Genomic DNA, 15481 nt, shown 5'->3' on the forward strand with positions numbered 1-15481 from the left:
ATCCTTGTGATACCTTATATGCAATTACCCTATGAAACATAGGCTATTTATCAAAAACCAAAATCTGTACTTGAACTGGTTTGTTGCATGGTCCTGTGTTATATACACCCTTTGGCTTCTCCTGATGTCATTTTTTTCAACACTAAAAACTCATCACCCCAGAAATGATGCTTTCAAAATCTGTATCACAATTTCTGTGGTTAAACAATTTTTAGGGGTTTTTTGGTCTCATCACTGGGAGTAAGTGTTCCACAACGTTTATATATTTTTATATGAACTTTAAAATGTTCTCTTCAATTGTCATATAAAGACTGAAAGAGAACAAAATCTGGTGCTACTGTGAGCAGACGGTGGGAAGAAAAGGGATGGAACACTTGTAACTGGGAATAGAGAGAGAATTTGCATATGCTTGTTTCTAGTTAGTGCTGTTAATGTTTCTCTGCTAAGATTTTAGCAACACAGCTCCATTGTATTAACATGAGGTATTTTTTAAGTATACCTCTGTGTATTTTGATTGTGGTTCTCACCAGTAGCCAGTATACCAATAAATCTTTTCTAAACCAGAACTGATGTTGGATGAAGAAATGAGAAGTCATACTTTAATTGCTGTGAACTAAAGATTACTTTAAAACCAGGAATAGAGATGCTCATTATTTAGATTTAGCTGCCTTTTCTCATGCTAGAAATAATTATTGCCTTAAAGGTTATTGTAAAAAGTCAGTTGTTTAATGCTGGCAAAAAGCACTGTTCTACTTTGCCTGCAGAGCTGAGTTTTCTGAATGACAGCTGATTTCAGAATAAAGGTGATCGCAGTCAAATGCTCAAGAGACCAAAGGAGCTAGTAACTTGAGTTATGACAGCAACTCCAAGCTGTGAATTGAACTCCTCTGTGGTGAAAACATAAGCTGTACTGTACAGCCCTGATATTCTACTCTGTGAAATTTTGGAAGTCGTTTAGTTTCGGAGGTTTTCATAGATTTCATAGACATTAGGGCTGGAAGGGACCTCGGAAGATCATCGAGTCCAGCCCCCCGCCCAAAGGGCAGGACGTCAGCTGGGGTCATAGGATCCCAGCAAGATAAGCATCCAGTTTCATCTTGAAGGTGTTCAATGAAGGCGCTTGAACAACCTCCGGCGGCAGGCTGTTCCAGACCTTGGGGGCTCGGACAGTAAAGAAATTCTTCCTTATGTCCAGCCTGAAACGATCTTGTAGTAGTTTGTGACCATTCGTCCTCGTCATCCCTTGGGGCGCTCTGGTGAACAAACGTTCCCCTAGATACTGGTGGTCACCCCTGATAAACTTGTAGGTGGCCATCAGATCACCCCTGAGCCTGCGCTTTTCCAGGCTAAAGAGCCCCAGGGCTCTCAGCCTGTCATCGTAGGGTCTGCTTCCCTGACCTCTGATCATGCGCGTGGCTCTTCTCTGGACTCTCTCAAGCTTCTCCACATCCTTTTTGAATTGTGGAGCCCAAAACTGGACGCAGTACTCCAGCTGCGGCCTCACTAAGGCCGAGTACAGGGGGAGAATGACGTCCCGGGATTTGCTTGAGAAGCATCTATGGATGCAAGCCAGCGTTTTGGTCGCTTTACTAGCCGCAGCATCACATTGCAGGCTCATGTTCATCTTGTGGTCAATGATGACCCCCAAGTCTCTTTCTTCCATAGTGCTAGCCGGCGTAGCACTGCCGAGCCTATAAGGATGCTGCAGGTTTTTCTTCCCAAGGTGGAGAACCTTGCATTTATAGGCGTTGAACAGTATCAAATTCTTGTCCGCCCACTTGCTGAGCCTGTCCAGGTCAGCCTGGATCACCTGCCTCTCTTCTGGTGTGGATGCTTTGCCCCAAAGTTTGGTGTCATCGGCGAACTTGGCCAGTCCGCTTCTGACTCCAGTGTCCACATCATTAATGAAGATGTTGAACAGTATGGGTCCAAGGACAGAGCCCTGGGGGGGACCCCACTGGTCACAGGACACCACGATGAGTGACTTCCATCAATTACTACCCTCTGGGTCCGACCCCGGAGCTAATTTTCCAGCCAGTGGATCGTGGGGGACCCAAGGTGACAATTGGCCAGTTTCTCCAAGAGACGATCATGGGACACCAGATTGAAGGCTTTTTTGAAGTCAAGATATATGACATCAATCTCATCTCCCTTGTCCAGGTGATAGGTCACCTGGTCGTAGAAGGAAATGAGATTGGTCAAGCAAGACCTACCCGCAACAAACCCGTGCTGGCTATCCCTTAAGATGTTGGCGTGGGCCAGTCCATTAAGGATGGCCTCCTTAATAAACTTTTCTAAGATCTTCCCCGGGATAGAAGTCAGGCTGATGGGCCTATAGTTAGCCGGATCCACTTTCCTCCCTTTCTTGAAGATAGGCACCACGTTGGCCTTCTTCCAGTCTTCGGGCACTACACCAGAGCACCAAGAGTTTTCAAAGATCCGCGCTAGAGGCTGGGCTATGATGCTCGCCAGCTCCTTGAGTACCCTGGGGTGAAGATTGTCAGGGCCGGCTGACTTGAAGGTATCCAGCTTCTCAAGATGTTCCTTCACAAAGTCAGCATTAATGGAGGGCAGGGGATCACCCTCACCCGGATTTCCTGGCCCTGTAGCGGGCACGGGCGTCCCATGGGGCTGATGAAAGACCGACGCAGAGTACCTATTTAATAGGTTGGCTTTTTCCTGGGCGTCAGTTGTCAGTTGCCCCATCTGGTTCAGCAGGGGTCCACCGTTGCCCCTGCTTTTCCTCCGGCTCCCCACATATCTGAAAAAGGACTTTTTATTGTCCTTGATGCTCAAAGCTAGCTGGAGTTCAGTTGCAGCCTTGGCTTTCCTGGTCTGCTCCCTACAGGACCGGACCAGTGCAGAATAATCCTCCTTGGAGGTGACTCCCATCCTCCATCCTTTGTAGGCCTTTCTTTTTAGCCTCAGGAGGTCTGCTAGGTCCCTGGAGAGCCACGGGGGCTGCTGTGCCCTCTTGCTGCCTTTCCTCCGAGATGGAATAGACTTAGTTTGTGCATTGAGGATTGCTCCCTTGAGGAGCAACCACTCTTCTTGAACTCCCCTCTCCCTGCGGTCACAGTCCCTTAGGGCCTCACTGACAAGCCTCCTGAGCTTGTCAAAGTTGGCTTTCCTGAAGTCAAGGACTTGCGTGTTGCTGACTGACTTGCCAGCTTTTCGGCGGATGGTGAAGGTGATCAGCTCGTGGTTGCTGTCACCCAGCTTCCCATCGATCACTAGGTCGCCGACTAGGTCCTCCCCAGTAGCCAGCACCAGGTCGAGCAGCGCTTTGCCTCTCGTTGGCCCATAGACTTCTTGAGCCAGGTAGAGGTCATCCACGCACGAGAGGAAGCTCTGTGACCACTCAGATTTTGCTGAGCGATCCTCCCACGAGATGTCTGGGTAATTGAAGTCACCCATGACAACCATGGTCCTGGAGCAAGCTGCCTCAGCCAGTTCCTGGGCAAACTCCTGGTCTAGCTCAGGACTTTGGGTGGGAGGTCTGTAATAGACTCCCACCATTGTGTCCCCTGTGCCGTGTTCCCCACGGATTTTAACCCAGAGGGTCTCCAGCCGTCCACCCTGGTCGCCAATATCGGCTTGCAGGGACGCGTAGCTTTCCTTAACATAGAGAGCTACACCCCCGCCCCTTTTCTCTACACGATCCCTCCTGTACAGGGTATAGCCATCTATCCCCGTGTTCCAGTCATGGGTGGAGTCCCACCAGGTCTCCGTGATCCCTATGACATCGTAATTGTTTGCAGTGAGCAGGAGGATGAGCTCCTCCTGCTTATTCCCCAAGCTCCTGGCATTTGTGTACAGGCAGGCAAGCGCCCCCTGGGGGGCTCCTTCCTTGCCCACAGATTTTACCAGGGCTGGGGCTGGGGCGGGCTCCCTTGAGTGCCATGATCCGCTGGCTTTGCAAGGATTGCTCAGCGGGCCAGCAGTGGTGGTCGTCCCCCCCGTCCCCCAGCGGGCTTAGTTTAAAGCCCGGTGGAGCAGGTCAGCCAGTCTAGCTGAGAAGAGCATCCTCCCTAGGGGAGAGAGGTGGAGACCATCTCTTCCCAGCAGCTCGCTGCCTCTCTCGCCAAAGAGCGGGCTGTGGTCATGAAAGCCAAAGCCTTCCTGACGACACCAGCGCCGCAGTCTTTGGTTGACCACATAGATCCTCCTGTCCCTTCTCAGCCCATAGCCTGAGACTGGGAGGATCGACGAGAACACCGCCTGTGCCCCCAGACCCTTAAGCCCCGCTCCCAAATCCCTGTAGCGCCTCATGACCTGGCTGGGAGTGCTCCGAGCCGTGTCATTGGTGCCCACATGAATAAGGAGCATGGGATAGTGGTCTGTGGGTTTGAGGAGCTTGGGGATCCTCTCTGCAATGTCCCGGATGTGGGCCCCTGGGAAGCAGCAGACTTGCCGGGCTATAAGGGGTCAGGGTGGCAGATTGGCCCCTCCGTCCCCCTCAGGAGGGAGTCTCCCACAACAAACACCTTACGTTTTGTCTTGGGGAGAGCAGGGGCGGGAGTTGCAGTTAGGCCCATGTTGCCTGTGGGGGCCGGCAACTCAGCAGGCTCTGCTGGGGCAGCAAGAGGTGCATACCTGTTGCTCAGTTCTGGCGGGGGAGGGGCCTTGGTGCGGCGGGCCTTAGGCTGTTTCATCACCCAAAACACCAAATCCGTATCAAAACGGAAGGTTTCAAAACGTTTTGGAAATGTTTCGGAGAAGTTTGGAGCTTCAGAGCTGGGCTTGCAGGGAAACAAAAACTAAGCAGAGGAAGGGGAAAGAGGGCAAGAAGGACTGCTTTGATATTGACGTCTAGCTCCCTATTAGTTTCCTCAGTCCTCTGATCATTCCTCCAGCTCTTCCTGGGGCATGTGGGCCCCCAGTCTGTGCAAGGGGTTTCAGCAACCCCACTCAGTGCTGTCGCTGGCCCTAATCTATAGTGGCAGCCTGCTGAAACGTGGCGCGCAGATCCAGGGGCCCACAAGCCGCTGGGAAGTGCTTGGGGAATCAAACTGGGGGCTAGGCAATCTCTGCCATGTGACCTGGCTCTGCAGAGAGCAGAGATCTGCGCTGGGGTCTCCTCGCCACCACTGCCCACCCTGTGCAGCCCCATGTCGCTGGGGCAACTCCGGGTAGGCAGGGGTGGCGAGGAGACTCCCAGCGTGGATCTCTGCTCCCTGCGGAGCTGAGCCTCACAACAGGGACTAGCAGGCTTGCTCGCTGCTCTGCGCTGCTTCCCTATCCTGCGACCTGGCGTGACAGGGGTCAGAGATCTGCGCAGGGGTTTCCCTGCCTGCACTGAGGGCAGCGGCCCACCCCCAGAGGAGCCACCCATGGCCCCATCCTGCTCCTCGCTTGGGGCCCTGTAGCCCCTGGCCCCAATCCCTGCCCAGCTGGGTAGGGCTTTGTGAAGCTGCCCTTGCAACCCGTTCAAAACAGATTCGGAGAAGATTTGCAGAGCCGAATCTCCAAAACAGATTCAGCTGAAACGAAACAGGACAGTGATCTGATCTGAATTATTGAAATGACTCTCTGTCCTCTGAAATGGCCAAATCTGAAACCAAATCGAAACACAGCTGTTTCGCACAGCCCTACAGAATCCTGGAAAAGAACATTGATGTGAAGGCAGAAGCATTTTGGCAATACGCAGATAATAACTGCTGTCTTGGAAATGTGCTACAATTGCGAGAGAGACACAAGATGGCACAGGACTGACACATGACTGATATAATCTTGAATAAATCTTGATCGTGGATGATCAGTCCACTCAGAGACAGTGTTACAGTGACACAATTTTATGCTTTGACTTGCATGTATGCACCAATGGGTAGGAATGTATTTACCACAAAATGTATTCTCCTAATAGTAAGTGATATGCAGTTTACCTAAAATTAGGTGTATTTGTTTACTATGTGTTGACTGCTTGATTCTGTTTGGATCAGGATACCAGTTTACTAGCACTGTACACTACACATCCATTTATAAAGGACAGCCTTTGCTGTCAAACTAAGCATGTTGATGAGGTGCTGTTAATATTTTGAATTATAACACGTGAAACTGTATTGATATTCCTTTTGGTTATCTGATGCACATTTTTTATCTTGCTACGTGATTATAATATTAAAACATTAATTGGACTTTCCATTCATGTAGCAATTTTCTCTGAAGTTTCTGTCCTACGTGCAAGGGTATACAAGTGTACTGACAGTCTATCTCTACACGCGTACTGACAGTCTATTTCCTTTTAAAAAGTCCTGTACATTTCCAACATATTAAAGCATTATAAGGTCTTCAAAGTCACAAAAGCACAAAACTTGATTCTGAACTCTTACTTAACACCGTTTCCCTTTCGGCCCTTGCCAAATTGCCTACATTGCAAAATAGCGTATTGAGAACTAAAGTTTTACTTGTCATAGATTTTAAATTTAATATATTATTTCTTTAAAATGGGTGCTCATAAAAAAGCTGTTGTATGTAGCAGTATAGGAGATGCAGGTTTCATCTTCTATTGAAAGGGAAACATTCTTAAATTTAGCCCCTGGCTTAGAAAATGGATTCTTGGCCTTGTCTTTCAGAAGACAATTTGGTATACATAGTAAAATCTACTTAATGTATAGATTTTTCACGCTTTCAGTGATAGTTGTACATTGTACCTAATTTGTACAGCACCTAATGATGGGTAGCTTGATATTTATACTACTGTGGAACTGCAAATATACTCCTTCAAGAAGAAGTACAGAGTTAGTTTTTGGATTGAATTATTGTATTGTTGAAGAGGTGTTGTCATATTTTACAAAAATGTAACTGCTTTTGGGTGGGGGGGGTTGTAAAATATAATAAATATAGGTGCTATAAAAATCAGTTAAATTGTGCAAGAAACTAACTCTGCTATCTTATAGATTACAGCTATTCTGCTGTTTAAGAGAAAGTAAACTGAAAGGTGCGCTACATTTTTTCATACCGATTATTTGTTTGCTGTGTTTTTCAGCCACCTGACAACCAGAAACTTGGCTTATTGGAAGCTTTATTAAAAATTGGCGACTGGCAGCACGCACAGAGTATTATGGATCAGATGCCTCCATTTTATGCCACTTCACACAAATCTATTGCCATTGCCCTCTGCCGGCTTGTACATGTGACCATTGAACCTCTGTACCGGAGGTAAGGTAGACAAAAGCACTGTGCTACCAGAAGTTGAGAAGCTGTATAGGAGAATGTATTAATCACATTTATGGAGTCCACACTGATAAACATTCATAATACTTATGAGGACAAGAATGAAACACAGTGTGATTTTTTTTTTTGGGTGGAGAAGTTGAACTCGTGGGCAAATGCAAAGCAGTTCCCTAAAGTGAATTTGCTTCTCCCTACATAAATGTCAAGTCATTGGGTTTTATGCGCAAGGAGGAGAAAAAAGAAGGGAAATTAAGTACTAAACTCACCATTCAGGCTGGATGTATCACTCCCAAAACAAGCATTCTAATAGTACTGCAACTTCTGAGTTTGAATAATGCCTCCGTACCTCCTCCAGTAGATGAGGATTCTAGGGGTCTTGAGAATATGCAGATCTTGTACACCTCAGTTTCTGTCTAGTTGAAGCTGGCATGTAGACCCTTTTAATATATTCTTCTGGCTGCATGTGAATTGTGCCCACAGAAACGAAGTCAGACGTAAATGCTGTATTTTATCTACACAATAATACCTTATTTACCTGAATCTAAGATTACTTTGATTTTAAGACAACTCCCCAGTAATTGGAGTACATACATGGCAGATTTATAAATTTGCTATAATTTTCCATGTATTCGGAGATCATCTTAAATTCATCCCTTCCTCCACTACAGTGGGGCAAGCAGTGGCGGGGGAAGGGGAAGTAGCCTGACCCTGGCCCCTTGCCCCCTACTGTCTGCCATGGTGAGGAGGCAGAGGCTGCAGGGGACAGAGTGAGGGCCAGGTGGCCACTGTCACTCCAACTCCAATCCTGGTTTGGGGCTGCCCCCCTTCCTCCTCCATTTCTTTTTGAATTCAAGATGGGTTTTTGCCCTCATTTTGAATACCTCAGCACTGTGAAACTTTTAATCGAAAGAAAGAAATCTGTGGTTGGGTTTTACTGCCAGACAAAAAAAAATGTGTAAGTAAGTAAAATAGATGAGGTTGGTTGATCTGTTTTCCTTAATAATAGTAGAGATCATTTAGAATACTGGCTTAGAGTAGAGTTTTCAGTATATCAGTTTAAAGAGAGTAGGAAAAACCTAATTAATTGCTTTGTCAGCACACCAGTCTGTAAGAGGGTTTTGGGCAGAAGACAGTGTTTTCTTATTGATACTCACTTAATTTTGCCCTATATGCGAAGGTACAACACCTATTAGCTAGTACAGTTTACACTTACGTTCATCTAAGCTAGATTTGATCCATGTTACCTATAACCAAAGAACAACTGTTAGAACGTAGCCTACTCCACAGTCTGTTGCTAGTGGACCCAGTCTCTGTGTTTCACCACCTCCAAGTCCACTAGGTTTGGGACCAAGGCATGTCTTACTTTCAGACTTTTTGTCCAGACACTGCCTTGGGAAATGGGATTGCAGAACGTGTCTGCCTTGGCCTCCCAAACTAATGCCTCAGAGTCCCCTGCTTACATAAATAAGCTATCCCAGATTTTCACCTACCTTTGGGCACTTTGGCTCCTACTTTAATCTGCTCTGGGATAGTGACAAGAAAACAGGACCATGGTCCTTTATCTTAAAAAGAAATTAGAGTTACAGATATTTACAAAACACTGTAAGAAACCTTGAGTTCCTTAAACAAGACTGGGTAAATCAAGTTAGCATTTTAGGTTTTCTCTTCCCTATTGCATTTGGTGACAGATCAGTGGTTCTCCTAGCCCAGAGGTTCCTAAACTGTTTCTTATAGTGTTCCTTCTTACTGTATACCCCCTTCCAGATTTACCAGCTGCCTGGATACCCCTACCAGCATACATTTTATATGATAACCCCTTATATATCAATTATTACAATGAAAATTAAATCTATCATTACAGAATTTCTCCTCTGTACCCCTTTGAGATGCGTTGCATACCCCCAGGGGTATATATACCACAGTTTGGGGGAACCTCTGCTCTAGCCCTTATGGAGAAAAATATCTCGCGCCTTTTTTTTTTACCTGAATTCCAGTGGCATTCTTTTTTTTACTCATCATCACTACCTAAGTACCTTGGTTGAGAGGCCATGGAGTTCCTTGGGGATGGGCTTATGAAATCATTGGGTTGGAACAGACTTCAAGTGTCATCTGGTCCAGCCTCCTTCATGAATGCAGGAAGTGACAATTCAGTGATAATTGAAGGGCTGTCAGTCATATATTTTGCTTTACTGCCTTATCAAAGATCATCCTACATTTTTTTGAGAAAGGTAAATTAATGACATGCTATAGCCTTACGCTGGGCAAGGTTAATTACATGTTCAGTGTATCACGTTTTGACTTGGAATTATTTTGTTCTGCCACCATGCCAATATTAATTTTTTTCTAGTTTTTTCTGGTTTTATTTTAATACTTCTTGGAAGGTAAAGCCATTAGTATATTATAATGACTTCACTACAGCAGGTTTAGACAAAAAAAGTAACGTAGTAAGTAGGAGTTCCATGCAAATAATAAATCTTTGCCTTTTGATGATCTTAAGTCATTAATATTATCTGTCTGTTCTATTATAGCAAGCTTTACATTTAAGAGTTAAAAGGTCAAGTGTTATTAAAGTTAGAGAATACTTCAATTAGTATGCATTTAGATTTACTTTAAGACTAATATTAAGGTATGTCTTTTTATTTCATCATGTTTAAAAAGGAGCTTTTTCTAAAGTAGTTTGCATCTGCTTTAGTGGTGCGTGTTAATTTTTTCCCCTTTCATGGCATAGCAGAGTCCATATGCCAAGAGGATTGACTGCAGTGGGATCAGGATTCTGTCTTGGGTATTAGTTCAGTAGGAATCTAATATACTGCACTGCATTGTAATTCTGTTGAGGAATAGAAGCTAACTTATGTAAACAATGTAAGATAGGTGATTGTGTTTTGCCACGTGTACCATCATGAGTGTGTCTTGTTCTATAAAATATCAAAATTTGTGCTTTCAGAGTTGGAGTACCTAAAGGGGCTAAAGGGTCACCAATTTCCTCTTTGCCAAACAAGAGAGCACCAAAACAAGCAGAAAGCTTTGAAGACTTGAGAAAGGAAGTGTTCAACATGCTTTGTTATCTTGGTCCTCATCTTTCCCATGATCCCATTCTTTTTGCAAAAGTGGTACGCTTGGGAAAAGCATTTATGAAAGAGGTTGGTAATATGTACAGCAACTTGTCTAAACTTTAAACCAGCCTGTTCCCAAATTGTTTGCGTTGTGTGTTCATATGCAGAAGCAGGACAATGAATCCAAACCACATAAAAAAAAAAAAAAGAGAGAGAGAGAGAGATTCTTTACATCTTCCAAATGAGTTTTCATCTTTAATTTTTAGGACCTATAAAAGATGTGCTTTTATGGCAAAAGTAAATAGTTTCATTGATGTTAGGTGCTGGAAGGGACCTTACAGGTCATTGGGTCCAGTCCCCCCTGCATTTATAGTTTGGTGTCATCCACAAACTGCCAGTTCACATTTTATGAAAGATAATGCCAAATGCATGTATGCCAAGCTATACAATCAAGCTGATGCCTTGTTCCTCACTCCAGCCCTTCACATCTACCCACCAGCTGACCTAATTTGGAACATTCTTGCAATGTTATCTTTTCTATGAGTAGATTTTAATGAAAATGCATTATAAAATTGCAGTGAAGTTCTTGCATTGGAAAAGCTTCTGAGGGCAAATGTTAGCACTCTGATACAGTTCCAGTTTTATTTTTGTTTTTTCTTTATACTCTATCTGTTGGGTATCCTAATGAACAGGGGCTAGTGTATGTCTTTATATTTCCTCTGAAAGTAATACAGGCTTCCTCTATTTTCCCAGTTGAAATGCTGCTGTTTTCTAGCTGTGCTCCCTCTGCTGGTCTCATGGTGCTGACTTGCTTTCATAGTATACCTATCTGTTTCTGACTTCTAGAGTAAAAGATTGGGATTTAAATCAAAATGTGTTGCATATTATCACTGAGACCAGATATTAGGCTATCACCACTGAATTTAGAGTGAAGGATATAGTTTACTGTGATCAGAATCCCATTGGGAATATCTAGATTTTCTGTAACCACGGTTTTAAATACTGAATATATAACAAAATCCCTTTTTGTCACACACTTTAATTGAGGATTATACAGTTCACTGTATATTTCTAGCTGATCTGGTTTTAGATCAGTTACTCCCCTAACAAGGAACCAAGTTTTATTTTGGTGTCCTGAATCATCAACTTCCCTTTCACCTCTCATTTGTTGCCAGATACTTTAAAACAAAACTAGACATTATGTAGTCACTGGAGTGAGAATTCCAGTGTGTGAACATGGAGCGTTTTCTATGCCCTCTTTTCTGTGTGTAGCAATCCTATTTACTTGGGTAAAAAGCATCACTTAAATAGCTTACATACTGCACGGCCGTATTTTCGTACATACTGTGCACCCCTAAATAAGATGCCTTGTTTTTGGAAGGAAGAGGGCACGTCTACGTGAGACATTTACTGCAGAGCTGCCTAATTAGCTGTGCAGTAAACGTCTCATGTCTACACATGCGGCCCTATTAGGCCACAGGAAACTACTTAACTGCTGCAGAATTTTTTTTAGCGCACAGCAGCACACGTGTAGATGCTGGTGGCTGGCTGTGGCATGAGGATGATTCAGTGTGGTGGCTGCCTGCAGGCTAGCCCTGCACTGAAACTCCTTTGTGTTGCAGCCAGCCCCTCTGCAGCATGTTGAGCCAGGTCCGAGTAGCCCTGGCCTGGCAGGCTGACCCCTCCCCGGGCTCCCTGCCAGCTAGGGTACTTTGCCAGCTCAGGGTGCTGCGGTCCCAGGCGCAAGTTCAAATGGCATGCATGGGGACAGTAAACACTAGTACAGTATTGCTGCAGTTTATTGTCATGTGCTAATAGGAAGTGTAGACATGCCCAGAATGTAGAAAAAAAAATTCCAGTGTTGTGGCCCAAAGCTGGCTTTTTCTTGAAGATGCTGTGCTACAAGATGGCTGCCAGCTTCTCTGTCCTTGCCAGAAAGCAAGAGAGTGAGGGTTAATGTGAACCTTTTCACAGCCTCTTTCATGTTGGTACCAGTTTTATCCCATCACAAGTTTTATCCCATTACAAAAGTAGGGAGGCCATGTAGTATCACCTCAATACCCTTGAAAAAGTTAACCCTGCCTTTTCCTGCTTCCCGGCTGGTGGCCATCTTGTAGAACAATGTCTTTATCCTCCTGTGCCTCCGTGCAGTAAGTTCTGGCAAGATGCAGTACTGCAAAATGGTCTTCACCACTTAATACATGCTCCCCAGTTTTCGAGAGCTGATTTCGGTGTGCATGTAGATGCAAGTAAATATAGTATTTAGAGAAGGTTTAATCAAGTTTTCAGAGATTTGGAGATGTTTGTCATATATTTTTATGTATAAAATATTTCTCAAAAAAGTCAATACTTTCTGAGAAATGCACAACCCATGATGCTTTATAACAAAATATGAATAGCTCAGTTATTCCTACACAGCAGTATTGTGCCCCACTAATGCATTTTAAATATAGGATACTACTTGGAAAACCATGCTTTTTACTTATGGAGACATCTTTTCACATAAGGTCAATGTGGGCTCTTTTTATACAAAATTATTGATGTTTTCTGCCATCAGAACTTAATATATGGTTCAGTTAATGAATCCAGTGTTTCTTATGTAGCTCTGCTGTGAAAACCGGAGTGAAGTAGAGTAAAACCTTTTACCCGCTATTTAACTGGCAGCACAGAGGTGTATTGCAAGTAGCTGCATGGTTGGGTACTAGCCTCTCGTATTTCGGGTTCATCCCTGGCTTAGCGCACGGTTAAGCTTAGAAAAGATGCAGCGGACATACCTGCACATGAAATTAATGTGGAACAATAAACTGTTACTCATCGCACCAGAGTTTATTGCTCCCAGGAGCTGTCTCTTCATGTGTGCTTGGGATTGCAGCATGTTGAGCTGGGTTGGAGCAGCCCTGGCTAGCAGGGAGCCTAGGGGTCAGCATGTTAGTCCAGGGTTGCTCCGACCTGGGTCTGTGTGCTGTGGAGGGGCTAGCTGGACACAAAGGCACTCCATTGCAGGGCTAGCTGGCAGGCAGTCCCTCACTGATGCACCCTCGTGCCCCAGCCAGCGGGGTCTGTGTTTGCATGTGCCTTGCTGCGCACTAAAGAGCACTGCCGCAGAATAGTACTTGTATTTATAAATATCAACCTGTGGTAAAGAGAGTTAGTTTCCTGTGGCCTAATAGTGCCATGCATGTAGTCTTTAGAGTTTACTGTGGAGCTAATTGGGCAGCTGTGCAGTAAATGTTTTGTGTAGATGTGCCCAGTGAGCATAACCTAGAGATCCTTTAATCACTGACACCTGGCTGATGACACCAGAGGGGAGCGCGCAGAAACCAGTCGGATTCCAATGATCACATAAGAAAACCAGTCACTGCAGATACGCATATAGGTGTACTGTATTTCACTACTTGGGTACATGTACCAGTTAGTTGTCCTCTTTTATTTTTGCTCCTGCCTTCAAACTCCCATATGCTCCTGGAAGGTATTGCTTGACTTAACATCTTCAGTTGTGATCTGAAAGGGCCTTGAAACTCCTTGCCAGTCATATTTTTGACAGCCCAGCCAAACCTGATCCTGCTGTCTAGAAAAGGGGAGTGAAAGGGAGGAAAACTTGATTAGAAGCTGAGGCCTTATTAAACAAGAAAAAGCAGGGCTCAAGGAAGAGGGGAACCTGCTAGAACCTGAGGCCCTGTTGAGCTAAGGTTTTGCTGAAGCCTTAGCACGGGGGTGGCCAACCTGCAGCTCTTCGGAAGTTCTCTCTGCTGAAGCCATCCCAGACAACTGCTTGTTTTACCTTAAATGACAATGATAGAGATTCTACAACCTCTCTAGGCAATTTAGTTCCAGTGTTTAATCACCCTTGTTGCAGTTTAACATGTATAGATACTTTTACAGCATCACTTCTCTGAATAACATGAGTCTTAAAGCAAGCATTATATAATATCTGCTACAGTAACGTTGTAGTAGTGGAGCAGACTAATGAGCTGTAAAATTTAAGATTAATGTCGATTCTCGATAAACATTATTATACTGGAGGAAGAATCATATCTTTCTAAGTGGTAAACTTTTTTGCAACAGCTTTTGACCTTGTTCTTAAAGGGTCAGTGAAGTCAGTATGTGGAAAAAAAAAGCAAATTGTGCATCTCCATTTTACTTTTAAAACTGGCAGTTAAGAGACGGTAGTTTTTGGGTTTTGTTCTTTTTTAACAATCAGACTTTATAAGAAGACTGGTATTAAAAAACAAACAAGCAAAAAAACCCCCCTGCAGACTCCTCCTGGTCCATTCACGCAGAAAAGAAAAAGGTGCACAGTGCTAGTGGACGCAGATATGGGGTAATAATGGATTTCTGGCAGTCAGTCTAATTGAACCCCATAAACAGTAGCTTTATGTTAACTTGACTGGTAATACAAGATAAGTTTGACTTAGTGTGGCTGGCATGTGTTGAAATGGCAGATTTTATTGTTCTGGGATCAGTGTTATGAAACATGACTTTCCATTGACCTGCAAAGATATCAGTAGTAGAACCGTGGAAACAGTTGCAGTGACATAAATGTTTTTCATTTCAGCATTACTGTATCACTTCATTGTGATAAGAAAAAAATCTCAAAGCATCAGCAAAGGAACAAAGATGCTTATAACAACAGAGAAGTAAGGAAGCCTTGTTCCCTCTCAAAGCTTCAATGACATCAGGGAATTGGTCAAGCATTAGATGTCAAATCCAAAATTCATCAGAACTTAAAAGTTCTCTTGATGAATCTGACATCCTCTGCTGAAATTGAGCTGTGGAAGCAAAAATAAAACCTAGTAAAATCGTATCTCATCTACTGGTGTACTGGAGTAACTGAATATGTATGCAACCATAGAAACATACATGTGCATCCTAAATTGCAACAAGGAAGGTTTAGTTTAGTTATAGGGAAGAACTAACTATGAAAGTGGTTGAGCACTGGAACAGAATACCTAGAGAGGCTGTGGAATCTCCATCATTGAGGGAAATGTCCTTGCATGAGCTGGAAAAATAGACAAAAATGGGTGTGGGGGATTTTTTAATGCTGTGTATTATAAGCTGACCATAAGGACATTTAAGACATTTCTAGCGATGACAATATAAATAATGAAATTGAAACGCAACTATTTTTCACATGTCAAGATACATGAGATGCTGTAAACTTCGCATATAGTTTTAGGTAAAAATGTGATTATAGTAGCTTCTGTAAAGTGAGAACTTTACGTAAAGCTTTCAACTATTCTGTTTAAAAATTG

The 15481-nt window shown here is 44.1% G+C and overlaps 1 protein-coding gene across 4 annotated transcripts in view; it reads left to right on the plus strand.

The window, feature by feature from the left end:
* THOC2 (THO complex subunit 2) overlaps positions 1 to 15481 on the plus strand; it is an 85894-nt gene that overhangs the window by 26679 nt on the left and 43734 nt on the right. For all 4 annotated transcript variants that reach the window (XM_059732834.1, XM_014607185.3, XM_059732835.1 and 1 more), the window contains exons 11-12: positions 6989 to 7161; positions 10121 to 10316. In XM_059732834.1, the coding sequence (XP_059588817.1) occupies positions 6989 to 7161; positions 10121 to 10316 (369 nt within the window). The remainder of the gene's footprint in view (positions 1 to 6988; positions 7162 to 10120; positions 10317 to 15481) is intronic.

This window comes from Alligator mississippiensis, chromosome 8 (genome assembly GCF_030867095.1).
Source record: "Alligator mississippiensis isolate rAllMis1 chromosome 8, rAllMis1, whole genome shotgun sequence".
NCBI classification, from domain to species: Eukaryota; Metazoa; Chordata; order Crocodylia; family Alligatoridae; genus Alligator; species Alligator mississippiensis.